The sequence below is a fragment of the Cavia porcellus genome, unplaced genomic scaffold, assembly GCF_034190915.1.
Source record: "Cavia porcellus strain 051 isolate PalLab524CR breed Dunkin Hartley unplaced genomic scaffold, mCavPor4.1 scaffold_15, whole genome shotgun sequence".
Taxonomy (NCBI): domain Eukaryota; kingdom Metazoa; phylum Chordata; class Mammalia; order Rodentia; family Caviidae; genus Cavia; species Cavia porcellus.
The window spans coordinates 73640260-73666321 of NW_026947498.1; the positions used below are offsets into that span (position 1 = coordinate 73640260).

Below are 26062 nucleotides of genomic sequence, written 5' to 3' on the forward strand. Positions count from 1 at the left end.
TGCTGCTGGCCATAAGCCCAGGGCTCTTTGGGGACAGGGTGGCAGTGTAGACCACGCGTAGACCAGGGCCCAGGACACAGACCCCAGAATGCTTCTCTTCCTAGTTGCCGTCCCCAGTCTAAATTTCATCATCCTCAAATCATCTCTGTTACCTACTCAGCTGTAAATGTGGCCCTGTTTCTGTTTTTTCTAACACCTGATGTAATGTGTACACCAGGAGATGTTGAAAGTGGCCGTGAACTCCTCCAACATGTCCACTGTCTTGGTGTTTTATCACATAGCCGTCCAAACTCCCTTCTAACAATCTACAACTCACCTCAACGCTTTCAAATAAGTTGAAGAAATCAGTACACTTTACCCCCAAACAGCTCGTTTAAGTAGATGAAAAGTTTACAGCCCAGGGAGGTCAGCAGACTTGCCAAAAGACAAAATCTCCATGTGAGAAATATTTATTAAAGTCCCTTCTAGGTGACATCTAGGCTCTTAGATTGTGACACATGGTAGGGTTTGTTTCAGAGTCTTACACTGTCTCCCAAAAGATGAATGATGCACTCAGGACTCCAGAGAAGAGGACCAGGTCCCCACTGCTCCTACCTTAGCCCCTGTTACCTGTCAGACAGGTAACACCAAAGCCTGCCATCAAACTGGACTTTGAAGGCCACTGGACTCGGCCCTGAGCTTGGGAGGGGAAAAAGGAGGCAAAGCCATATACAAAAAACATGTTTATTAAGTTCACTTTTTACAAAGCAGACATCTCAAGATTGGTCACAGCATTCACCGAATGGCACAGTACACGCAGCACCATGGAAAGTCACCACAGTAGAAAGAAACCAGGGAATCTTACTGTGTGTTAAGTGGCATTTTGTTGCAATTGAACACATAAAAAGTTGAAACACTCTAGAAATGGGATCTTTATCAAATCCAGCTAGCATTTAGGGTCTCCTGTGTTTCCTGAACACTCATCCACACCATGTAGACTCATCCACCAAGGAGATCACATTATGTGACATATTTTTTTTCAGGGCCTACGGGGAAAGTCTTGGACTTTACCTACTTACTGCTTTCCCTAGTGCTGCTGAGATATGCACCCAGGGCCATGCACACCCGAGGCAAGTGCCCTGCCACTGGCTGCACCCTAAGCTGTTTTAATTATGAGACAGAATCTCACTAAGTTGCCCAGGTTGGCCTTGAACTTGCAATCTTCCTACCTCAGCCTCCCTGGTAGTTGGAATTACAGACATGTACCACTGTGCCGAGCTACATACTCACTTTTGATGATTGTGCCTGCGTGTGTGTGTGTTGCAGTGTGGAAGGAAAAGCTGTTATGAAGAGATAGAATGGATCTGTGGCTTCCCAGAAAACCTCTTGTATCTCAGAAAGTCCCAAAATGTATCTGAATATTAAAAGGTGCCCCTGCTGTATTAGCTGGCCAATCAATACAATGCCCTCTGATCAGTTGTGCCCTGAATTTGATACCTAAAAGCGTCTTCTAGACACAGTCAGTCCTACCCCAAAGGCTGAGCTGATGTCTGAGAACATGCCTATCTGATAAGCAGAACCTTAGAGACTCTTCGTGAACTGCTGCCATAATGAGACCACGGCCATCCCAGGTGACTGAGCATCCCTTAATAAGCTTTCTGAAGACAACGGTGTTTTCCTGATGGACCCCTGGCCAAAGTGGAGATGCTCTCTCTCACATAAGTTCAGAAGTAGTGGGTCACATAAAACAGAAGCACTCAGAAAGAAGAGAGATTCCAAGAAATTCTCTGCCATTCTTACCTTCTCTGAATTCAGCTGTTAAACCTATTTTTAATTTTTTAGTGTACAGTTCAATGGTTTTACATAAGTTCTCAAAATTGGGCTTACTACCACTAATTCCAGAACATTTTCATCATCTCTCCCCTCAAAAAATCTCATATCCTTAAACAATCACCCCTCGTTTCCCCAAATCTCCAGCCCCAAGTACCTCTAAACTGTATTCCACGTGTATGTATTTGTCTGTTCTGGACATTCCATAGAAATGAGTCAGACAATGCAAGAGATTATCACGACACGATGTTTAAGTTTTTCAAAGTACAGTAAAAGACACATTGTCATTAATTCCCTTCGAATAACCCCTCACTTTAAAAAATTACCCAATCATGCATGTCACTTTCAGAAGCAGATCAGAGTCCTTTCAAATTATGATCAAAACTACGGTGAGTGCTGCTCTCAGCAGCACCCACAGAAATGCAAGCTCCTAAAGACAGGGCCTCCTGTGCTCACCCGCCTTACTCACTAGGTCTGGCAGCAGGCAGCGTCTGGCTCTTCCCCAAAGTCAAAACGCTAGAAAAGATGAATGTTCTGAATCACCTCAGGACATCGAGGCTGCCACACAGCACAGCTAAGAACACTTTTGTGGAAAGGAAGCTTTCCAGAGCTGCTTCAGAAAATGACAAGAATGATGAGGTAAGTGTGTCTGAAGTGAGTGTTTTCATTAATTGTAATGAACTTTTATTGTAAAAATGTTTTAGGAATTTAAATATTCACTGTATTTTCTGACTATATCTTACACATGGCTTTTTTGCAACCAGCTTGTCACCTGACATAATGTTTTTAAACTTCATCCGTGTTATAGCATGAATCAACATTTCATTTTGTAGCTGATTAATGTCCTACTATATAGACATTCTATATTTTATTTATGTGCTCACCAGCTGATAGACATTTGAGTATTTCCTCTGGGATGTAATGAGCATTGGTGTACAAGGTTTTCACTTCTCATGAAACACCTCTCACAAACACCTATGAGTGCAGGGTTTTCCTGTGGCAATTCTATGCTTGACTGTGTAAGGAACTGTCAGGCTGGTTTCCACAGGACCTACACCATTATATTTTTACCAGCACATATAAAGGATCCAGTTTCTATATATTCTTTTTTTTTTTTTTATCAGTACCGGGGATCGAACTCACGACCACCTGCTTGCAAGGCAGGTGCTTATGCCGCTGAGCTAAATCCCAGCCCCATAATTTCTATAATTCTTGTCAGCACTTACCATTACCCATTCTTTTGACTGTAGCCTTCCCAACAGGTGTAAAGTAGAATCTCAGTATATTTTGACTTGCATTTTTCTAACAAATAAATAATGTTAAATATTTTTGCATGAACCTATTGACCACTTATGTATCTTCTTTGGAGAAATGCTTATCCAAACTTTTTGCCTATTTTTAAATTGGCTTCTTTTCCTCATTTTTTAAATTTATTTTGGTGGTGCTGGGGATCAAACACACAGTCTTGCTTATGCTAGGCAAGTACTTTGCTACTGAGCTACATCTCCAGCTGGCTTCTTTTCTTTCTATTTATTTATTATATTAAGAGTTCTTTATATAGTCTATTTACAAGTCTTTGTTGTATGTGATCAGCAAGTATCTCCCCCATTCTGTGGGTTGTCTTTTTACTCTGTGGATAGTGCTCCTGAAGTATAAAACTTTTAAGTTTTGATGAAATTCTACCTATAATTTATTCATCCTTTGGTTGTTTGTGTCTTTGATATCATTTCTAAATAATCATTGCCTACTCCAAAGTCACAGATTTGTCCCTATTTCACTGTAGAAAGGTTATACTTTAGCCAGGCATAGTGATGCACTCCTGTAACCCCAGCACTCGGGAGGCTGAGGCAGGAGGGTCATTGCTAGTTTGAGACCAGCCTGGGCTACAAAGTGAGCTTAAGGCCAGCCTGAACTGCATAGTGAGACCCCATCTCAAAGAAAGAAAGAAAGAAAGAAAGAAAGAAAGAAAGAAAGAAAGAAAGAAAGAAAGGTCATACTTTTAGCTGCCACTTGTAGGTCTTTGATGAACTTCTGTATATGGTGTAAAAGCCCAACTTCATTCTCTTGCCTGTGTATATCCAACACCATTGGCTACATTATGCCTTTCCTCTTAAATCATCTTGGCACCTTGTTGAAAATGAATTGACTGGGTGGCTGGGGATTTAGCTCAGCGGCATAAGTGCCTGCCTTGCAAGCAGACAGTCATGAGTTGGATCCCTGGTACCAATAAAAAAAAAAAAAAAAGAAAATGAATTCACTACAAATTCTCAAGGTTGCTAATTGAACCCTTCATTCTATTATATTGTTCTAGGTGTCAATTCATAAGCAAGCACCAAACTGCTTTGATTATTGTAACTTTATAGTAACTTCTGAAACCAGGAAGTGTGATTCCATCAACTGTGTTTTTTTTTCCAAAGCTTTTTTGTTATTGTTATTTTGGGTTCCTTACATTTCTTTATGAATTTTAAGATTATCATACTAGTTTCTTCAAGACAATTAGGATTTTAATAAAGATTGTAGCAAATCTCTACAACAATTTGGACAACATGATTTAACAGGAAAGGCATAATCTAGCAAATGTTGTTGGGAAATCTCCGATAGCTGTGAATACAGGACATCTTTCCATTAATGTGTCTTAATTTCTTTTAATGATACTGTTCAGCTTTCCCAATACAAATTCTTCATTCTTTTGTTAATTTACCCTGATGCTATTCTTTCTGGTGTTATTATAAATGGAACTGTTTCTTAATTTCATTTTCATATTGTTCATCAATAGTATAAAGAAATATATTGATCTTTGCATATTGATCCTGTGTCCCACAACCTTGCTGAACTCACTTATTAGTTCCAATATGGATATGTGTGCACGTGTGTGTGTGTGTGTGTGTGTGTGTGTGTGTGTGTGTGTGGTCATATGTATATAAAATAATGTCATCTATAAATAGTTTTACATCTTCTTTTCCAATTTGATGTCTTCTTTTTCTTTCTCAAATGTTTATCAGCATCTCAAATATTTTCAGCCCAAGTTCTCAGTGCCCCCCACCCCAGTCCAGATAGCCTTACCAGACCATTTCCCACTCTGGGGTCACTTCCTGACACTGCAGGCAAAGTGAGGCAGAAATCAGCGCTGGCTTCCTCTGGGGGCCCTATTCCCACTGCTTCCCCCTTGCCCAGAGCTGTGGCTCCCTGACGCAGTCAGTCACAGTGCTCTACTCCCTCCTTCGTGCAGGATTCCAGAATACAGAAGTAAAAAGACACTAAATGAAAGAACAGGCCCACAGGAAGTAAAACCCAGCCACTGCCCAGAAAGCAGTAGGGTCAGAGGAACAGGTCATGGGGAGCCTGGGGAGACTCCAGGGTTTGCCTGATGGCATCACCCCATCATCTCCCCACTCCGTATCAGAATCCCCCATCAAACTCAAGCCACCCCAAGGTGCAGAAGGAAATAACTGGTTGGTACCTTACACACATGTAAAGGGCCACGAAGGCAGAGTGTCCACGGCAGACACTCCGAGCTCAGGAGCAGACCGGCGCAGCCAGGGGTCACGCCGTAGATGGCTGGGAGCAGCTCCTCTGGCTGGAGCTGCGCTGGCTCAGCACGAAGGTTGACGAGTTGCTCTTTCTGCTGATGCTTGTCTCTCCGGGCCAGCTGCCCCGCAGGTGGCGGGGGTAGCAGCACAGGAAGCGCTGCACAAGTTCGTGGAAGAGGTGGCCAGTGAAGAGCATGTAGATCCAGGGGTTGCAGCAGCTGTTGAGGCTGGCCAGGAGCATGGCAATGATGAAGGCCGAGGCTGTGGCAGGAGAGAGTGAGCGGGTGTTACCACCCGCCGCTTCCCTTGTCCAGGCCTTGCCCCTGCCCCGCTTCCCTCCCTCAGCAGGGGCAGCGCTCATTACAGCATCTGGAGGCTCACGGTTCACACACTAAGTGCGCAGCCTACTGCTTAGCATGCTGCCAAGAAGGCCAGAGCTGCACCCTGGTTTGCACTCTAGCTCTAGTTCCTTTTTTAAAAATTTTTACTTTGAACATACAGGGTGTAGTGCACTACGTAGTGCAGGCTGACCTTGAACTCGCTGATGTAACTCAGGCAGGCATCAAACTCTCAGTGATCTCCCTGCCTCAGATTCCCTCCTGGGATTATAGTTGTGCAGCATGACAGGCGTGGCTACCTCGGTCTTAACTGGGGATAATGGGAGTATCCAAACCACATGGATGTCAGAAAGAATGAAAGAGAGCCAGGGTACCAGGAGTGCCCAGTACAAATGGTGGTTGCTATCATCCCCATATGCCAGGGAGCAGGGGGCAGACACAACATTTAAGTGAGAGGCACCACGATGTGGGCACATGTGAATCACGGGAGCTGCTCCCTGGCCAAGCAGGAAAGACAAAAGAGCCCAGAGGAGGCCTGGTGGAACCGAAGTGCTATCACCTGGTGAAACCAACAGCATGTTCGTGGAACCTGAGTCATGGGCATGGCTCTGGCATGACAGGTAACAGTTCACACAGCAATAAAGTGACAGCAGAGTTATCTGTGGAAGCTTTTAATTCAGGGTACACTTAGTTCCCCACAAAAATAGTGATCAGAAATCAACTCGAAGGCACTTCCTGTCACAAGCTGAAGTTTCAAGGGAAAAGGAAAAACCTTAATCTTAGGTACTTCAATCAGAGAGAATAAATCTGATTTAAAAAAAAAAAAAAAAAAAAAAAAACCACCTGCTGGCAACAGAGGAGGCCAGGCAACATCTCCAGCGCCCCACACGGAAAACACCACGACCCAGAACACACTGACAGCCAGATTCTTAGGAGGAAAGGCAACCACAAGAAGGCTGGGGAAACCCATTAGTCTTATGTCTGTTCTGCAAAATGTTCCAAAGCATAGCTGCAGAATTCAAGAGCTGAATCCAGGGAAGGATCTGGGGGTGCAGGAGTTGTAACGGCTGACAGGCAGCAAAGTCCCTGAGCACCAAAGAAAGGGAGGCCAGTGAGCCCAGCCTGGCCTCCGGGCAACCCTGGCAGCACCCAGTCAGCCCCTTGTGGGTGGAGCGCGGCAATTTGCTGCAACAAGGGATCTTGGATGACATAAACTCTAATTGACTGGTGCACCTGTTGGGAGGAAAAAGTAAGCTACAGCAGAAAATCCCCAAATACCACAAATATGAGAACTCTTTGAAAGCAGAGGAAGGGAATCTAATCTTTACACCCAAAATAGTGCAGAATAAGAAGGAGGAACTAAAAAAGGAAAAATCCAATCTTATTGAATTTCTTGGTTTTTATAAAAGTGTCTTTGCAAAACTTTTGCTTTGATTTGAATGAGTAAAAAGATGATGAAGTTTAGAAATTCTGGTGAAATATTTTTAAATTAAATTAAAAATCACCCACGAAATTAAAAATAGAATGGGTTCAAAATCAAGGAAGAGGCCAAAGCAGGACACGAAAGTCAAAGATAAGGATACAGGTAAATCAAGCCATGCAATAAGAGAGGAAAACAAAGTCCACACTTGGAGAGGAATCTAGGGGCATCTATCATTGTATGGTACAGGATAAGTAACCTAACATGAAAATACAAACTCCCAAAGGCTCCAGATCTGAGAGTTTTGAGCCCTGACATGATGTATCAACTGGAAAGTCCCGCCCTGACCTCAAGTGACAGGTCACAGCCCAAACAGTAGCATCAGTGGCACTGTATGAAATTCCTTCACATCATGTACATAGGATATATGAAGCTTAAATGAATTTTGTGTTTAGATTTGGGTCTCATCCATACACAAACACTCCCCTACATCCCTCATGACCGGAAACATTTCTGGTGCCACACACTGCAGAGAAACACTGCTCAGCCTGTGGGGATCAAACCTGGTCCCTTATACACAATTCTCCTCACCTCTGCATCTGGGTCTTCTCCGTGCCACCCACCTTGGCCAGCGTGGCAGGAGCCAGTGGTCCACAGCTGCCCCATCTGCCCACCTATCCCTCACCCCCCACCTCTTCCAGCCACAGGCACAAACCACAAGCCTAGCCTGGCTCCTGGGGACCACACACCACCCAAAGCAGAGCCTGCTCCTTGCCAAGGCTAAGATCACTTGTGGATATGTTTTCTAGTTTTGCCAGGATCATCCAAACACTGATCCTGGGGAAAGTGGTACTTGGGATAAAGCACAAGGCTGTGGATTGGGCTACAGGGGAGCAGAGGGCAGAGGCCAGGACCACAGCCAACACTTCCCACAGGCATCCAAGCACTGCCTGGTATGAGATGTGGCAACGGAGACACACCAGAAAGATAGTTTGGAAGCAGGCTGAAAAGGCGTCGTGGCCTGGCTGGACCTACGCTCGACACTCCAGGCCATTTCTGAGCCACCCAGTGACTGACTGATTCCATGTCCTCCTGATTTCCGCACTTACCGTACCTTAGCCCAGACATGTGGCCCTTTCTGGGAGCCTCAAAGCTTGATGGGAGCACAAAGGAAATGCAGCAGAATAAAACACAGAAAATATAGTCCGGGCCTTTCATAATGTTGCTCCCAGGGAGCATGGGACAAGGACATCAGAATCATCAAGACTGCCTGGGATGCTACAGATTCCAAAGCAGTCTTAGCCTCATTTTATAGATGAAAAAAGAAAGGCCCAGAGGAGAGTGACTTCCCCAAGGGCACACAACAAGTTATTCCATGTCCCTACCTCAAAGCAATGCATGATTGCTCTGTAAATCAGGTAAATGATCTCACATACCAGGTTTGTCCCAGGTTTGAGCCTTCTGTCCAGACAAAAGCGTAAGCATCTGAGCACAATGCCCAGAGAGAGATTTGTGGGACAGCTGGCAACTTCTTTATTCCCAAAACAAAGTAGTCCCACATGAGAAGCCCATCCCCTTCATTCCCATGTAGTGGTCTTTTCAAATCCAGAGTACCTGGGAGGAACAGTGTCCCCTGTCACATCTCTACCTTGTGTGTCAGATACATCTCCGTCCAGACAGCAAGAGGGTGTAGGGCTGCCTGTGGCCCAGGAAGTCAAAAGTCTGAAAACAAATAATGGCCTAGCACAGTCATAGACATAGCTGGCCCTGCCCCCAGACTTCAGGCCTTCGAAGGCTGGTGGGGGACAGGACTCCATGCAAGCCTTGGGGCTCGAGACTCCTGCACCACCCTCTGAGCTGCGTATGCTCTCTGAGCATAGGTTTTCTTATTGGGAGTTCAAAGTCACACAGGGCTTTGAAAAAATGGGGGGAAATTAAAAGATAATGTAAAGGGACTTGTGTGACTGGAAGGGAGTTTATTCGAGCAATGAGGAGGAAGACTTTGCTCATAGGCATGATTCACTGTAGTAGTTTATTAAAGTCCGAGATTGGGGACTTCTGATCGTAGGTCAATTAAATAAACTGCATTTGGCTCTCTTCTAGCAGTTGTCAGACATTAAAGAAAAATAGGCTTGGGCAGTGTGATAGGAAAAATCCCTCCACAGTTTGCTTTGGGAAAATCACTATGCTCATGACCTAGGAAAGTCCAAAGCCTGCACTGCAGGCAAGCACAGGGCTTTGGGGTCTTGGGTGGAAGATCGAGCTCTAAAATCACACCTCACACTCCCCTAATGTGATAATCACACTTCCCCTGTGCCCAACCCCAAGCATGTGCCCAGGCTGCCAAGTTCCAGGAAGCGGGGAGGAGCGAGACTGGGTTCCATCCTGGGCTGCAGCCACACAGCCAGAGTGTGTGTTCACTGGGGGTGGAAGAAGGTGCATTCATCCTTCTTCTCTGCCCAGCTCCTCTCTGCTAGGCACTGGGCTGGCTCTAGGGAGCTCAGAAAAGTCCCTGTCCTCAAAGGACCCATAGCCTGGGAGTGAGAAGGATAGAAGAAAGAGACCTACAAGGACTAAAGGTGGAGGAAGCTGGCCTTGTGGGGCTGAGACAAGGGCTGGTCTTCCAGGAGAGGCTCCTGGGTGGCGAGCAGGCCCACGGAGAGAAAAAGCCCTGACCAAAAGTATACACCACCAGCGGCTCTGCCCGGGTGGGAGAATCCACCCTGTATTTCCACTCAGCATTGTGAGTCACGGCAAGGGGAGGCAGGGCCGCTGCAGGATGGTATGTGCCAGGATTCCAGCTCACCAGCCTGCTTCACTTCTGCTCCAAGGACGCCCCGCACACTTCCCAGCACTCCTGCCCAGCACCAATGGCCCAAATTAGCCGCAGACAGCTGACGGGCAGCTGGCCATGGCCACTCTGGACTGTGCTGTTCTCAAGACCACGAACACATTTTGCACACAGCTCAGTTGTGTGGCTGACCTCAGTGGAACCAGTTCCAGCCCAGCAGCTTCCATGGAGCCCCTCACGAGAGAAACCAGCCACTCCCTGGATGGTTTCCCAGAGCTTGGAGAGCAGGGACTGAGGGGCCATCTGGAAGCTGGTCTACGGAAGGCCTCTTAAAAACCATCTTAAATGTACACACATATGAAGTCCCAATACTTCAGGCTAAGAGCACAATTTGACAGCTGATTTTTCTAAGAAAATCACTGATGTGTGATCCTACCATGTATGTCAGGGTTGAGGGGAGGAGCTGCAGCTGTGGGCTTCTATGGCAGTGCCAGCCAAATCAGTGGACATGCTGGCCTCACTGGGCTGAACCTGGAGACAATGACATCATGAAGACAAAAGCCAGAGAGCCTTTCCAAAAGGGCCACGGCTATCCCTGTGCTTTGCAGAATAACCAAGACAGCCACATATGAAAGACACCAGTGGGCTTGGGTCAGAGAGATCATGTTTTAGAGCTCTGCTACTCAATGTCCCAGCAGGCCAGCTGCCTGGACACCACATGGACCACAGCTGTAACCTGCAAAAAGTGGCCTCTGGGGCTCCCTCCCAATCTGATGCATCGATCAGCAATTTAACCAAGTCCCCAAGTGATCCCAGTTACAGCTCAGGAAGCGTCTTTCCAGCTGGCTCAAGTTGCCCTGACAGGAAATAACGGAAAGATAGCAAAATGATCATCCAGTATCCTCAGTGCAGAACATGAATCTTTGCTCAAGCTCCTACTCATCCTTCAAAATCCTTTTTCAAATGTTGTCTCCCAGGGGTAAATGCACTACTTGATAAAGACTTCTGTGATGGTACTATCACATTTTTATTGCCATTATTTTTGCCTATACTCCTTGACTAGCGACTGTGTTCCATTTGTGGCTGTGGCCCTGGCTCCTAGCAGGGATTAGGAAATAAGAAGACTTCAATACGGGACCGAATTGAAGAGTGAAATTAGCAGACAGGACATCTTGATAAGTCGGCCACTGCCACTGCAAGTGGAAAAGCAGAGAGATGATGTGCCTGTGGTGGGGCAGGGCTGGGGCGAGGTGACCAGACTCTAGCAGTAATGCCCCCTTGGAAAATTCACTCACACTCTGGGACATTCAGGTCAGGTGGGAAGAAGGGAAAGGAACAGAAAGGAAGACACGGTGTGGGTGTGCAGCGCCGAAGCCCAGCTGGGGGAGAACTGCATCCCGGCCCACCGCTGCAGCAGGGCCACCCTCCCACAGCTGAGGCCCGTCCCAGCACCGAGGACCCCACCAGGACCTCTGCACCGAGTGGCACCCTCAGCCTCCCTTTCATTTGGAGACTGGGCCCCACTCGTCACCCGGGCTGGGCTTGAACTTGCAGTACTCCTGTCTCAGGCTCCCAGAGTGCTGGGTTTACAGACTTAGCCCGTTCTGCTGTGGTTGGTTTGTTTCTGCAGTTTTTTACTGTTCAGAGAGGGTTTTGCCGTGTAGTCCAAGCTGACCTTGAACTCACCGTGACCCTTCTGCCTCAGCTTCCCAAGTGCTGGTACCACAGGCGGGCACCGTCATGCCCCGATAGCCTCAGTCTATTCCTAACCACAGAATGGAAGGGCAGGTGCCACTGCTCCACGAGGGTACACTTGAAGACCTTAAGAGCCAGACTCTGGCCAGCCAGAGCCAAGGTATCCCGTCCCAGGTCTGCAGGCAGACTCGGAGCTCTGCACTGACCTTGGCCTCACTGCCCCATGCGTTTGTGTGCCCATGCTGGCCACAGATGGGTGGGCAAGTGGCTGCATCTGCTCCTTAAAAACTTCCTCTCCTGGAGGACTGACTGATGAATGCAGGGGCTGTGTGGACGGGACCCTAGAGGTCCTCAGTTCCTGTATGGAATGATACATCTGTGTTCAGAAGAAGGAAACCCTAAACAATAGGAAACAGAGACGGTTTCAGAAAAGCAGCACTGGATGAGGCTGCTGTGTCCAGCTGTTCAAGATGTGCACTGCACTATTCTCACCAGCCAAGGGGTAAAAGGCACCCCTAAAGTTGTGCCACAAAGCAGCCCACATGTTGGATTTGAGCTTCAAAGATTGGGCCTCCATGGAAGATACTGGGGTAACCTCAAGGCCAGAGCAACTTTAATATGGGCTTAAAGGCAGCCTGGGGAAGTGGTAAGTCCTAGCCTCACTGAGGGAGCACCCAAGGCCAGGCCAGAGGCCATGAGCAGGCATGTACGGGACACGAGCTCAGGCCAGGCCCACCCTGTGAGCTAGTAGAGTCTCCTCAGCTCTGGCCAGCTGCCATGGGGAGGTGCTGGGGTCACCAGGCAGGTCCACCCCTCGCCCCAGCCCAGCCAGCCTCTCCAGACACAGCCCAGGGCCCTGCTGAGAGCCTCGTCCTCCAACCCCTTCATAATGTCACCCTGAAAGGCCCCCTGACTGTCCCCAAGCTATGGAGGCAGTCACCACAGGGAAAATAGGCCCCCAAACCTCACGGGACATATTCTTTCTGTCTGGTATTAACAAACCTTTGAGGAGAGGGGCAGGTGGTGAAGTCACCTCGGGGAAGAAAGCCCCGAAAAGTACTAACATTAGCCAAGAACTGAAGAGAACTCAGCAGCTCCCCCAGGTTGCTGCTGGCTGTCAGCTAATGGCAGCTCACACTCAGAAGGGGGAGTTCCCACCTACAAAACTCCACACAGGCGGCAGGCTTGTCCAACACCCTTCTGTCCTGCCCACCTCCCAACATGCTCCTCAGGGCAGGGTGCCCCGATAGACAAGCCCTGCAAGGTGGTCTGCCTACGCCCACAGCATGGGCACAGCATCTGCAGGGAAGGAACAGCAGACGGGCCATGCTGGAGAGACCTCAGGTCCCCAGAAATGGGCGGTGCTGGGAAGCTGATTCTACAGATAGAAAAGCCTAAAAACCAGGCTTCCTGTGCCCTGAAGCCTTCCTGGTCCAATACACCTGTCACATGTCTGCTCACCCCCGTGGTGGAGCACGCACCTCTGCCACACGTCGCCAGACCTACTGTTGGGCTTATTTGAAAAGTCCTTCGCTGAGCTCGTCACACCCATCATTGCTTCCTTCCTCCTGTGCGGTCTCCACCCACAGCCCACTGACCTGCCACACAAGCACAGATCGCTCTATTAGCAATGGCCACACTATGCCAGGTACTGGACTCACGCTGTCCACCAGATTCTCCCCACGACTCTACCTTCATCCCTACTCCCTCTATCCAGGCTCAAGACAAAAGATCCATTTCCTCCATCAGTTACAACTGCTGAGATCCTCTGAGTGTATCCCAAGAAGGCCAGTAAAACTTGTACAAGGCAGGGTGGGCTGCGAAAAGTGTGACATCAATCACGCGGCACCTGGAGGCCATGGGTGACACCACTTCATCCTCACGTCATCCTGTGAGGTGGGCGGTACTGCCCTTGTGGTACCTGGCAGAATCTGAGGCTCAGGGGGATGAAGCAAGTGCACAAGGGCACACGGGACAGAGTGGCAGCACAAGAGGCACTCAGACCAGCGGATCCCAGCCAGCCAGGGGCTCGGTCCCTGCGGCTTCGGAGCAGGAGAGGCCCCAGCCCGCCGGGGAAGTCAGCACATCTGAAGAGAAGGGCACCGGTCCTTCTGAAGGATGAAGGCATTGTATCTGCAAAGTGTGGTGAGATTGTTTTTGTTAATTCTAACACTTCCCTGCAGCTCGAGGGCATCTGAGAAGGGAGGCTGCACCGTCACCTTCCACTGTGCTCAGGCAGCAAAGCCCAGCCGCATCCAGCCAATCCTCTCCTCTCTGATGCCCACCCACTTGCAATGGGCCTGGCTTCTCTGATAGCCAGAGAGGTACTCAGGGCTGTGGATATCTCCTGGGTGCTATCTACTGGCCGTTCCAAACCAGGACCAGCCAGTGTCCAGCTGCTTGAAGGAGGGGATCATCTTCATTCTTCAGGGAGCAGACCAAGGGAGAAGGGAGTGCCTGGGGGGGGTGCAAAGAGAAGGGGGGTGATCATAAAATGAATGGGAGAGGGCAGCGGGGGGTGCATGCCTGCAATCCCCGCACTCTGGGAGGCCTAGCCAAGAGGACTGACAGCTCGAGCCCTGCCTAAGCAATTCAGCAACTTAGTGATCCTGCCTCAAAAAGGGGTAGAGGAGAAGGGAAAGGGGATGTAGCTCCACTTGAAAGCCCTGAATTCAATCCTTGGTTCTGCAAAAATACGGGGGGAGCCCAAGAAAGAGCAGAACTGGAATATGTTCCAAATGAACAGAATCCTGCAATGCTCTCATCCTAAAACCAAATCCCTAAAGTCAAAGGGAATAAAGGTACACCCTCGTCAGGAAGGGCAGGAGGAAGGACCAGGCCCTGGGCTCTAGTATCTTAAGATCTGGGTCTGAACCAGGCACAGTGGTGCATAACTATACACCTGGCACTCTGGGAAGCTGAGGCTAGAAGATCAAAATATAATTTAGCTCAGTGGCATAAGCACCTGCCTGGCAAGCACGAGGTTGGGAGTTTGATCCTCGGTACTGAAAAAAATATCAAGCTATCAAGCCCAGCCTGGGCAACTAAGCAACTTAGTAAGACCAATAAAAAAAAGAGACAGGTGTGGTAGGGCTAGAAGGAAGGAAGGAAGGAAGGAAGGAAGGAAGGAAGGAAGGAAGGAGGGAGGGAGGGAGGGAGGGAGGGAGGGAGGGAGGGAGGAAAGAAAGAAGGAAGGAAGGAAGGGAGGAGGGAGGAAGACAAACAGGGTCCTTGGATCCTGCCAAGGAAATGGGCGTGGTCCGAAGCCCTGCATATTACATCCACCACCAGATCTCTCTCCCAACTCCCTAACCGCGTGCTCCTCATAAGAAAATGGGTGTGGGAAACCCCAGCTCCAGATGCTGTGCTCCCTTTGAATACTGTGTGACCCAGTACAAGTGTCTTCCCTGTTCTGGGCTCCAGAGACCCCTCTGGACGGTGTGGCCACACACTGGAGTCAGGCTGAGCTTTGCTGGGTCCCCACAGTATCCTCACCCTGAACACCAGGATACTCAATCCCTGCCGATGACAAGTGGCCTGGCCACCACGGTGCTAACCAGGAGGGCTCGGGGAAGCCAGGAGTCTGTCTTCTGGAAGGGACCAAGACAAAGTTATCAGCTGGAGGTTCCAGCTTCCCAGGACAGACGGCTGTGAGCTTGCAGGGAGCAGATCTACCCAGATATGGGAATTCTGCACTGTCTGCAGGCAGAGGCTGAGGAGCTAAGCGCCTGGTCTTCTGTGCAAGGCTGAAAAGTGAGTCCCCCACAGTCCAGCACGTGTTAGGGGCTTTCCTTCAGAGTCACTGTCCACCAGCGCCAGTGCCTCCTGCTTCTCTCAGATAAACTACCAGAATCAGCAGGAGTGTGATGGGTTGTCTGGGCACTGTGCTTTGAGGGTAGCTGCCCAGCACCAATCACAATCTCTGGAGCCCTGGGGTACCCTGTGCTCCCCCAACCTTTAACCCCCATACCCTCTTCAAGCCCCTCCTGCTGGCCTTTCAGCAAATACTGGCCAAGACAGGAGCTGGAATATCTGCTAAAAAAAATGAACTGGGCCCTGAAACGCTCTCATGCCTTAAGTAAGACACTAAGGGTCCCTTGACCTCCCCTAGGACACCCAGCCAGGAAGGGCAGGAGGAAAGCGCAAAGCCTGGGTGTTCCCAGCGGCCACTGCAGCCCTCCAAAGCAGAGGGCTTGCCGGGCCCCCATACAGAAACCCACGAAGCCTCCTCCCCCTTCTCTTTCTTACCAGTGAAGTGCATTGTTCTGGGTGCTGGCCCTGAACCCGCCCAAGGCCCAGTGAGTGTAGTGCTCACCTTTACCCTGCTGCAGGCAGCTCACCATCTCCGCTAGAGGGGGCTCAAGAGCATCTTCCCTTCCGCAGCCATCCCCGGCGGACACCTCAAGATTGGGTTGGACAGTCTGCCCTCAAGTAGATCTAACTTCATCAGTGCCTGCCGACTGGCATGTAAAGCAAAGGTCTAATCTAAAGTGGAGGGGAGGGAGGAGCCTTCCCCAGCTGCACACTCACCTGCCTCCCTGGCTAGCTGAGCTTCAATGTCCTGCACAACCGCGGCCCTGAGCTCCCTAATCAGCCTGCAGCCCACAGTAAGCCCTCGACTGCAGCTCCTCCATTCATTCCATTCCCTGGCACCTAGCTGAGGCTGGTGCCGTTTTACAGAAGTTGAGGTTGAGGCTTAGGGAGGTTCCTTGCACAAAGCCACCAGGCCGGCTGATAATGGTGCCCACACTCAGGCCCACTTATTCTTGGCCCCAAACCCAGTTGCCCAGGCTCCCTCCTCCCAATCCCCGGCTCCACCTACCTTCCTTGGGCGCATCTGCATCCCACACGCTCCACATCTGCACGAAGAAGAAGGGCGTCCAGCATACAATGAAGGCCAGCACGACGATGAAGGTCATCTTGACCGTGCGGATCTTGGCCTTGGAGATCAGCTTGACGTTGCTGACTCTGGCCAGCGCCGCTCGCTCTGTGCCGGCAGTGGCCGAGTCCTCCGGCCCCTGGGCTGCAGCCTCGGCCGCTGTCTTAAGCTTCAGGTTCTGCCAGATCTTGAAGCTGATGAGGCCGTAGCAGGCAGCCAGCACGATGACTGGCACAATGTAGACGGCCAGAGTGATCCACGTGACATAGGCCTTGGGCCCCCAGGGCTGGATAAAGACGGCCCAGCAGTCAAAGACACCCTCGGCCACCTCGCGCAGGGAGAAGATGTGCACCTGCGGCACGCTGGCCACTAGGCAGCCCAGCCACGTGGCGAGCACAGCCAAGCGGTCAGTGCGGCGGCGCAGCGAGCGCAGCGGCTGGCAGATGGCCAGGCAGCGGTCCAGGGACATGAGCAGCAGCAGGTAGGTGGAGGCGAACATGCCCACCACCTGCAGGTACTTGACCAGACGGCATAGCAGATCGGGCCCGTAGAAGCGGAAGGTGATGTCCCACAGCAGCTGTGGTAGCACCTGGAACACGGCCACCACCAGGTCGGCGATGCTCAGGTGCTTCATGAAGAAGAAGAGGCGCGAGTGCTTGTGGCGCGTGGTGCGCAGCGCCAGGAGCACACACGCGTTGCCGCTCAGCGCCAGGAAGAGGATGACGCACAGCACGGCCACCTCCACGCGCGCCAGGGCCTCGTTGCGCTGCGGCGGTCCGGCCGTGGAGTTGCGCTCGGACCCTGGAAGGACGGCGCTCGCGTTGGCTGCGTCCTCCGCGCTCCAGTTGGCGGCTAGCGCGCCCGCCATCCTCCAATCGAGCACTGCGGGATGTGGGGTCCCCACGGGCCGACCGGACCCTGAAACAGACCGCAGGGCCATGAGATCCAGACTGTGTCACTCCCCTTCCTACACACCCGGGATGCACTGGTCCCCTTCCTGGGGACCCCAAATCATCTGAGATCCCGGGCACTACTGCCGACCACCCCCAAACCCTCCATTGAGCAGCGACATGAGGCAGGAAGCCTTTACCCGCGAAGGGCTCGGCGCTTCCCCCGGGGCGAAGGACAGGGGAGGATCAGCATCCACCGCTTTCCTCCGCCCACTGGACGCTGCCCAGCCAGCCGTCCCAGGGACCGCAATGCCCAGCACCTCGGCGCGGCAGCCTCCCGCGGACCACCGGCCGCCCCGTCCTGAAGCCCTCACCCTGTGTGTCCTCCACCGCGGCCTGAGACACCCCTGGAGGGTCCGCCCGCCGAACCCCTAATTTCCATACCTGCCCGCCTGGAGCTCTGTCCACTGTGCCTCCGGGGGTCCCTGCCTAAAAGCCTGCCGGGGCGCCCCGCCGCTGACTGCGGGACCCTGGCCCGCACCCGCGAGGGTCCTCCGCCACGGCCCACCTCTTACTCCGGAGCCGCCACCAGCCCTCTGCAGCCCGCGCGTCCAGGAGCAAGACCCCGCCCTGCGCGAGCCCGCAGGTGAGACAAGTGGGCTCCCGGGGAAGTTGCGCGGCCGATGCCCCGAAGATGCCCGCGCGCCCAGCGGGTTGGGACGCTGGGTCTGGGCTCGGGCTCGCGCCCCTCGGGTGGGCTACCGCTGCCCGCGATTTTGCCCGCGGTTGGGTGGGAACGGAAGGCTGGCGGAGCGCAGCAGCGGGGTGCGCGCGGGCCGGCGGGGTGCGGCGGCCTCTCCCTCCGCCCGGTGCGCTACCGCAGGAGCCCGCCGGGGGGCGCGCGCCGAGCCGCAGCCGCAGGTGCCCGCGCAGCAGCAGCGCGCGGCTCCTCTCGCGGGTTTAAAACCGCTGGGGGAGGCACTCGTACGCACCCCGCCTCGCTTCTTCCTTTCTTGGTTTAGAAGCTCCTGGCCCTCTCAGAGAAATAAGACGCTCGAGATACAACGCTGATGATGAAGTTCCCAAAGCATTTAACCGGTATTTCCCGAACTGAGGTTAATTTCAGCTCCCCCCCCACACCTTTTGCGTGTGAGTGTGTGAACGCGCGTGGAATTAGGCATGCCTTCTGTTCCAAGGGTCGCTGGGAGAGATCTGCATCGGTTAGTGCAGAGTTGGAAATCTCAGGCGCCCCCTCCCCCATAATCCACTTCTATTAAAAATGATTGTACCCATCCCTAGACCCAAAATCATTTCGGCTTCCTTGCCGTTCTTCAAAATTAAAATCCGAAGTAACAGCAAAAGTTGGAGACTGCTTCTCCTGTCCTTGCTCCTTTTTTTTTTTTTTTTTTTTTTTTTTTCCCAGACAGGGTCTAGCTATGCAGGTCAGGCTGGCCTTGAGCTCACTTTGTAGCCCAGGCTGGTCTCGAACTCGCAGCGATCGTCCTGCCTCAGCCTCCCGAGTGCTGGGATTACAGGCGTGAGCCACCACCCCGGCTCCTTGCTCCTTTTCTATTCTAAATTTTTTTTTTTCTTTTAAAAGTAACGTAAAGAATTACGGTGTGGGGGGAGGCCAGAATTTTAAAAATGAACAGCTATTTAAAGTGTATTAAATGCAATGCATATCTCCTCCTGGCATCTCACTTCTCCCCCTTTTAATTATGTGGCAAGAACTGAGTCAGACAAAGACTGTGCTTCCTGCATCCACAAAAGCAGCCCTGTGCCGACAGGCCTTGAGCAGCGCCTCACAGCTCCTGACCCGGGTTTCTCTGAGTGAGCCTCTCGGCTGGCCTCGGCTATTCGGGCAGCACGGTCAGGTGCCAGGATGTGAAAGCAGTCTTTCTTGCCTTTGGTGGTTTGTCACCATGTTATCCATAATGTCTGTCACACAAATTACAGATTAAAGTTACAGAACGCTTAGGAGAGAATTAAGTGACTGGAAGATCCTTCTTTCCCCTGGACCTCAGTTTCCCCACATAGGAAATGAGGGGCGGGGCTAGAGTGCCGCGGCCTACAGTCTAATCGGTCTGGTTTCCTGCAGCTGTTACCTTTGCTGTCCAAGAGCTGACCCGCGCACCATCCTGTGGCTGATCGGGGAGTCACTTTCCCTAAGAACCCTGATTTGTACATCTGGGGAGAGAAGAGCTGAGGGTGCAAACCCAGCTGCTCTTCTTCCTGAAGGGGCGGCCTTCCATTCAGAGTGCAGGTGACCGAGCCACCTACCTGTCCAGGGACACACTCCTTCAGCCCTGGATGTGGTCTTCCTATGGTAGGTGAGTACTTTGCACTCACTGAGGACCATTTGATCTCAGGCAAAAGCCTAGTCCTCTAATTTAGCCTTCATCTGAAGAAAAATCGATCGTGAGATCCTCATTGCTTTGCTTTGATTTTATATTTCAGTGTGTGCAGAACCGAGGCACAATGAGGGCTGCTTACTCAGAGTCACTGCCCCAGAAGCTTCTAACGGAGAGCCGTGCCGCAGCCCAGAGCTCCTGCCAGTGAACAGAGCGCGTACTCCGAGAGTGACAGTGACAAACATGAACGCAGCACAAGAACCAGATGCTGGGGGCTGAGACTGTGCTTGAGGAACTGCTTTACAAAGAAGGCAACTGGAGAAATCCAGGCTTTGGAAGGCATCTCCTAGAAATCAGAGAAAAAAGGCCCAGAGAATGAAGCGGGGCAAAGGTGTCATTTTGGTGGAAGGGCCGACTGCTTGTGGCTGGAAGAACCCCGGAGTTCCTGGCAACGCACAGAAACATTTATTAAGCCGCTCCAGGAAGTAACTCAGCGCTCCCCAGGTGGAGCAGAGCGCTTCCCCTGTGGAGCGGAGCGCTTCCCCTGCGGGTGCTCTAGAAGAAGGGGCCCTAGACGGGGTGAGGAGACAGTTCCTTTCACTTCTGCTTCATCCCTGTTGGTTTTGTTCAGGAGAAAGTCTGACAGAAAACAGCCACAGAGGGGCCCAGGTGGCCAAGGCTGGGGACACAGTGGGCAGGGCAGACTGCAGCAGAACAGCCTGGCCTCCTTGGGGAACCCAGCAGTGAGAGGAATGTGAAGGGGCTGCTGACCGGAGACCGTGGTGATCCGGGCAGGAGATGCTGTGGGACCAGGGGACGTCACTGGAGGGTGCATTTCCCCCAAAGCAACAGAACCACTGGGACACAGCATATAGAGGAAAGTTAAGTATTAAATGTCAAGGACTGGCGCATTTCTAGCCTTCACAAAGGCTAGAAAGTCCCTTATCTGTAGACCAAAGAACAGCCCGTGCTGCAGTTCAAGTCCAGTGACACCCCTGACCTCCTCTGAGCATCCCCCTGCTCAGACGAGGTCACTTTTTTGTCTGTTTAGTACAGGCCTTCAGCTGATTGGATGAGGCCCCCTGTGCACTCAAAGCCTGCCCATTTAGATGCTCACCTTAGCCCCAGACACCCGTGGTGTCTGGCCACAAACCTTGGCCCCAGCCACCTGACACAGAAAATGGCCAACAAGCAGGGAGCCTCTTGAGTCACCGTTTCCACATCCGCCTGACAGCGGGCCCCTGGAAGACAGGGCCAGGGTTACAGACAGCTGTATGCAAAAGGCTGAGGACACCGTGTGGCATACACAAGATTGGAGGGAGGGACAAATAAGCAACACCTCCAGGGCAGTTCTGCTTTCTCCAGATCGTGGCCAGGCCACCAAGAAGGGGCTCCCACCCAGGGTGAGCTGGGCAGGACTCTCTCGTGTCTCCTGAGTGTCAGCATCCTGGAAACATCACATTGACAGGGTCCCCCTCAGGGGCCTCACACTGTGAGGTGGAAATGAGTCATAAACATCTCTCCTCTCTCCTCTAGATGATCTCTACATCTCTGCTTGGGCTTCAGGAGTGAGTAACACACTCTTGCATGGGCTGAGAGCGCACTGGAGCACTGGCCTTGTGCAGGCCTTCTTACTTACCAGGGCCAGTTGGCCCTGGCCTTCTTACTCGGCATGGCATTGAGAGGCAGGGCTGTCTGGATTCAGGGGCCAAACCAGGAAGCGCGTGCAAATGCCATAAGCTTGCAGCGCGCAGCGGTAACTCTCACACTCTCCCTGCAGCCCACTGCCACATCGAAGATGCTTTTTCAGCCTTGGCCTTCGTTCTTGTGTGCTTGGAGGGTTGGGGAAGAGAAAAACATGTTTTCATGTAAAACAGCGCTCTGAACTTGTATCAGTAACTCTGGATTTGCCTGTGAGGTCAACTTCCTGAGCCTGAGACTCAGTTTCCCCACTTTGCTGAGGCTGCAGGTCTGTGTGAGTAGACAAGCAGACACAGGAGGATGGCTTTGCAAACAGCTGAGTGCTGCGTGACTGAGTCTTTTCCCACGCTGATGATCCCCACCCCACGATGTCCCATGAACAGAACATTGTCTCTGTCAATCAACCTCCATCTATTCATCTTCCTGGAGCAGGCCCCTGTGTCTTCTCAGTCCAGCTAGAAAGGGGTGTGTGTGTGTGTGTGTGTGTGTGTGTGTGTATGTGTCACTGTTCCAGGCCAGGAGATGCAAATCTTCACCTCTTCAGAGAAGGCTTCCTGAGCCCTGGGCCCACAGAGAGTGCGCTGGGCTCAGAGCTTCTGCAGGGAGCACAGGTCACATCTGGGACGTTAATGTGCCCAGATTCAGGCCTGGCTGTTGTCCTTTATTTGTGTCTCCATCATTTTCTCTATCACATCCATCTATCAATAAAAATGTACTAGGAACATTCCTTAATAAATTAATCCCTGGGGTCACAACCCTGCTTCCTAGAACAACATTTTTGTGGGAATCAAGCTGCAGAAGGGCTCTCCTCAGAAGAAGTGTGTTATTCATCTCATGAGCCAGCAGAGATGAAGCAGGAGGATTTGAAGTCCACAAACACGTTGTCACTTGACAGTGAATGTGACGACACCACTTCTATTAAGGTGCTGGCTTAAATAAGTGCATTGTCCACACGGAGACCCTGTCAGCCAAGATTAGCACATAATTTGAGAGGAAAGATTTCTTCAGGAATCATCAAGCTTGGAGTAAGAATGGGCTGTTCTTTTGCAGAAGAAAAGAGTCACTGAGCTCAGGATCTTTGGAATTTGCAGTTTCTTCTGGAGAAGGAGGGCCTGAAAGTGTTGGGAATGATTTGAAAGTGACTGATATTCTCATTATCAGGGGAATGACTGGGACTGTGTTGGTTCTGCAGTTGAGGAACTGAGGTTCAGATATGGGCAGACACTTGCCCAGTGGTTCAAGAAGCACAAAACAAGTCCAGGGAGGCGAGCACGGAGCAGAGCATGTGACTTGAAGTGGGGAGGGGTTTTGTTTCTTTCATCTAGGAGCTCTGGGGTCTGAAGTGACAGCGGATGTGATCTGTGATAACTACTGTGATCCCCTCGGCATGGGACACAGGCAGGGCAGCACAGATGCTGTGGTAGGCACCGGGTGGTGGCATTGCAGTGCAAATACAGTGATGCTGAGACTTCAGGGCAAGGACAGGCTCCCTGTCGGGGGCTCCGTCACAACCAAACATGAAACCAGATGCAAGCTTCTGACTTTCCAGGGACCCGGCCAGTGCTGCAGTGAGGAGAGGTCTGAGCAGCACGGAGACTGTCCTGCAGATGAGAGCTAGACACGCTGTTTGGAGGAGCAAAGGAGCGGTGAATAATACCGCTGGCCTGAGCCAGTCTGTTTGAGAGGGCAGGCTCAGTTCATCAGAAGCCAAATCTGTTAAGGGAGATGCAACCCTTAGGAACTCCAGGGGCCTGGCATCTCCAGAAAATACACCGAGGCCCAGGCAGCCCTGTCTCACCTTCCCCCACCAGTCCATCAGCCACTCATTTATCTCTTTCATGAAAAGAAAAAGACAGTTCTTTCCTGAAGGGTGCCCGAGAGAAGGCTGCCTCTCTTCCTTTATTCTGAGCACATTTTGACAGAGTGTCCTATTCTTCCAATCCGTCACACATCAGCATCCGTTCTGTAAGTGTGTTTTAAAGCTCCCCCTGTTACCCAGAGTAGCTGTGCATTAGTGTGAAGTTGAAGTTACCCAGCCAGTGTTCCCAAGCTCAGTGAGAAAATTAGAGCACGCTGAGAGCCCACAGTCCCACCTGCCGCACTACAATTCCATCACGCACTGGTGCCCTGCGTGGCCACTCTCACTGGGCCTCAGTTTCCTCCCCTTAAAGTGAGGGTGCCGGACAATCTCCCGGCGCATTTACAGCTCCAACGTTCTATGACTCTCTAAGACTGAGCAGCCAGGCACACACAGCAAGGCAAGGAGCAGAGCAGACTCTGGGAACCCCCCGGGCCACGATGGCAGAAAGAATAACCTGTGGCTGACCTAGAGCAAGCTTTACACACCTGGAGCAGCATCTTTCACCACAGACTGGCAAAATGGAAGAGGAAACCACCCTGGGGGAGCTGGCACTGTCAAACAAGGCTTTTGGGAATATATTTTGAAATAGGATTCAAAGAAAGGAATGCAGCCCATGGGCATGAAAAGTCTTAAATGCATATTTTTTTGACCCAGCAACGAACCTTCCTAGTGATGTAACTTGGGGAAATAATTGGGCAACAAAGACAAAGAGCCACAAAAACAGAGGTTTGCTTTTCAAGTAATGTTGGCAGCAGTGTAGGAACACTAGAATCTGAGTGCTTGTCTTGTAGGTCAGGTACAGTGCTGTCTCAAAGATGAGACGGCAGGGCGGATCTGTACACACTGACATGGAAGTCTGTGTGTCTGTGAGGGTGGGAAAGGGGAGGAGAAGAGGGAAGCTGCAGAACGGGACCTGTAGGATGCACCAGAGACCGGGTTAAGGGGTCTCACAAACACAAGGACCACGGGTACTTCTGAGGGGCAGGATTCTGGATGGTATAAAAATCCGCAAGAACTGCTTTCTGACATTCCGCTTTACCAGGGATCAAACTCACCACCTCATGCTTGCCAGGCAGCCACTTAGCTGCTGAGCTAAATCCCCAGCCTGACATTTCACATTTTTGAAATGTAGAGAGAACCTCTCCACAAAGTCTCCTCGCCAACCAGCCAGTATCTCCAGCCTCTGGTCCCTGCTGTGACCATGGAATGCTCTGGGCAGGCTGTCCCCAGGGTGCTGGAGCGATGAGGCCCCCTTCCTGTGTCCACTGGAAGTCCTCAGCCTGCAGGCTTGAGTGTTTTCAGAGGCTTAACGCTGTCCTGGGTGCTGCAGATCTCCCAGCGGGAGAGATCCCACCTTCCTAGGCTGAGCTCACAGCACCTCAGAAACAGTTCTTCACAAGATCCACCCCAGCAATAGTTCCTTTTGCAAGAAAGCTGCGGCAAACAGGAAAGGGTGGCCTGGGACAGTCAGAGTACAGGGACTCTTCCCCTATGCAGCGCACCCAGAGCTGGCCCAGTTCTCTCGCCTCCCAGCCCAAAGGTCAGGGAGTAGAGGATTCTATAACACTAAATCTGTGAGGAACACAGACACACGCCTGGGTTCACTGTATGCACGATGAACCCGGGCAGATGGAGCCCCCAGGGGGCCCAGCCACCCCAACACGGCACCAGCCTCACTCCCAGGCCTGGGTCAACCCTGCCTGTGCCACCACCCACCCTGCCTGCCTCCTCTCCTTCATCCCTCGGGACGCAGGTGCCCACTCTGTGAATTCCATCTTCAAGCCCACACTCAACCTATTCCCCCTGCGGAAATGCCCCATCGTGTCCCCCTGTCACATTTCACACCTCTTCCACTTCACAGATGGAGAAACTGAGGCTCATGACTACCCTCTGATGGCTGGCCAGCTGGTACCAGGCCAGGTCTCTGACTCCTTCCCAGCCTGTTGCCCTTTCTCTGAGAACCAGGCTTTGTGGAACTTTGGAATAAGAGGCTAATGCCTGAGCTTTCCTTTTCCCCTCCACATGACTATAACTCCAGCTCTCCTTGGGGTCTCCTCCTTCCTCGTTAGGGCTTCTCAAAACGCAAGAAGAGCAGAAGAGCTCAGCGAGTGGGCTCACACAAGCATAGGAGACATGCGCTCCTGGTGTTAAGGCTGTAGGCAGGAGTCACACGAGCCTGGAGTTCAGTCTCCGCCGATCTGCCGCTTACACTGGCATTACACTGGCATTGTAACAGAACCGGCTTCACTGAGTCTCAGTTAACTAACAGGGATAGTAATTATGACACCTGTGTAGCTCTGTTTATATGGCTAAATGACAAGCTGTCCCAAAACAGAGTGTCTGCAAACAATGACAATTATTTTCCCATAAAAGTGACTTATGGTAGTACTCGGCAGCCACAGCTCGTCTCTGCTCCATTGAACCTTAGCAAGAGCATCACAAAGACTGGGGTTGGGAAGTCCGAAGGCAGGTAAAGGCCCGGTCCCTTACATGGATAGATAGCTGTTCGTTCTGGCTGTCAGTCACTGAGTCAGTGGTCAGCATGGGTATGCGGGGTTCCTGGGCTGCTTGAGAAACTGGTGGCTGGATTCCAGAAGTAAGCAGACAGGCGGCGAGAGAGACAGAGGCAGAGATCGAGTCAGAAATAGACAGGGACAGACAGAGACAGAGAGGCAGAGGCAGAGACAGTGATCACCAGAAGGAAGCCAGATCAGCTTTTATGACTTAGTGGCAGAACTCATATTTCACGACAGCGGTCACATTCTATCATCAAGGTCATCACCAAGCCCCACCTCTA

At 51.4% G+C, this 26062-nt stretch overlaps 1 protein-coding gene across 2 annotated transcripts; it reads right to left on the reverse strand.

The window, feature by feature from the left end:
* Positions 1-709: 709 nt before the first annotated feature.
* On the reverse strand, positions 710-18274 carry Oxtr (oxytocin receptor). 2 transcript variants are annotated; one of them, XM_013146334.2, is made up of 3 exons: positions 17797-18274; positions 16406-17380; positions 710-5600 (listed from the first exon to the last, which is right to left on the reverse strand). In XM_013146334.2, the coding sequence occupies exons 2-3, from the start codon at positions 17328-17330 to the stop codon at positions 5353-5355; spliced, it is 1173 nt and encodes a 390-aa protein (XP_013001788.1). In that variant the 5' UTR covers positions 17331-17380; positions 17797-18274; the 3' UTR covers positions 710-5352. The 2 variants fall into 2 exon arrangements, with proteins under 2 accessions (XP_013001788.1, XP_003464143.2); XM_003464095.3 differs by lacking the exon at positions 17797-18274 and having other exon boundaries at positions 16406-17619.
* Between the last annotated feature and the right edge of the window lie 7788 nt (positions 18275-26062).

Bases quoted from the DNA above. Each gene is read 5' to 3' on its own strand.
- Oxtr (XM_003464095.3), bottom strand. From the start codon at position 17,402: ATGGCCCTGCGGTCTGTTTCAGGGTCCGGTCGGCCCGTGGGGACCCCA. The intron at 5,601-16,405 runs GTAGGTGGAGCC...CTCCTGCCACAG, and splicing joins TGCAGATGCGCCCAAGGAAG to CCTCGGCCTTCATCATTGCC.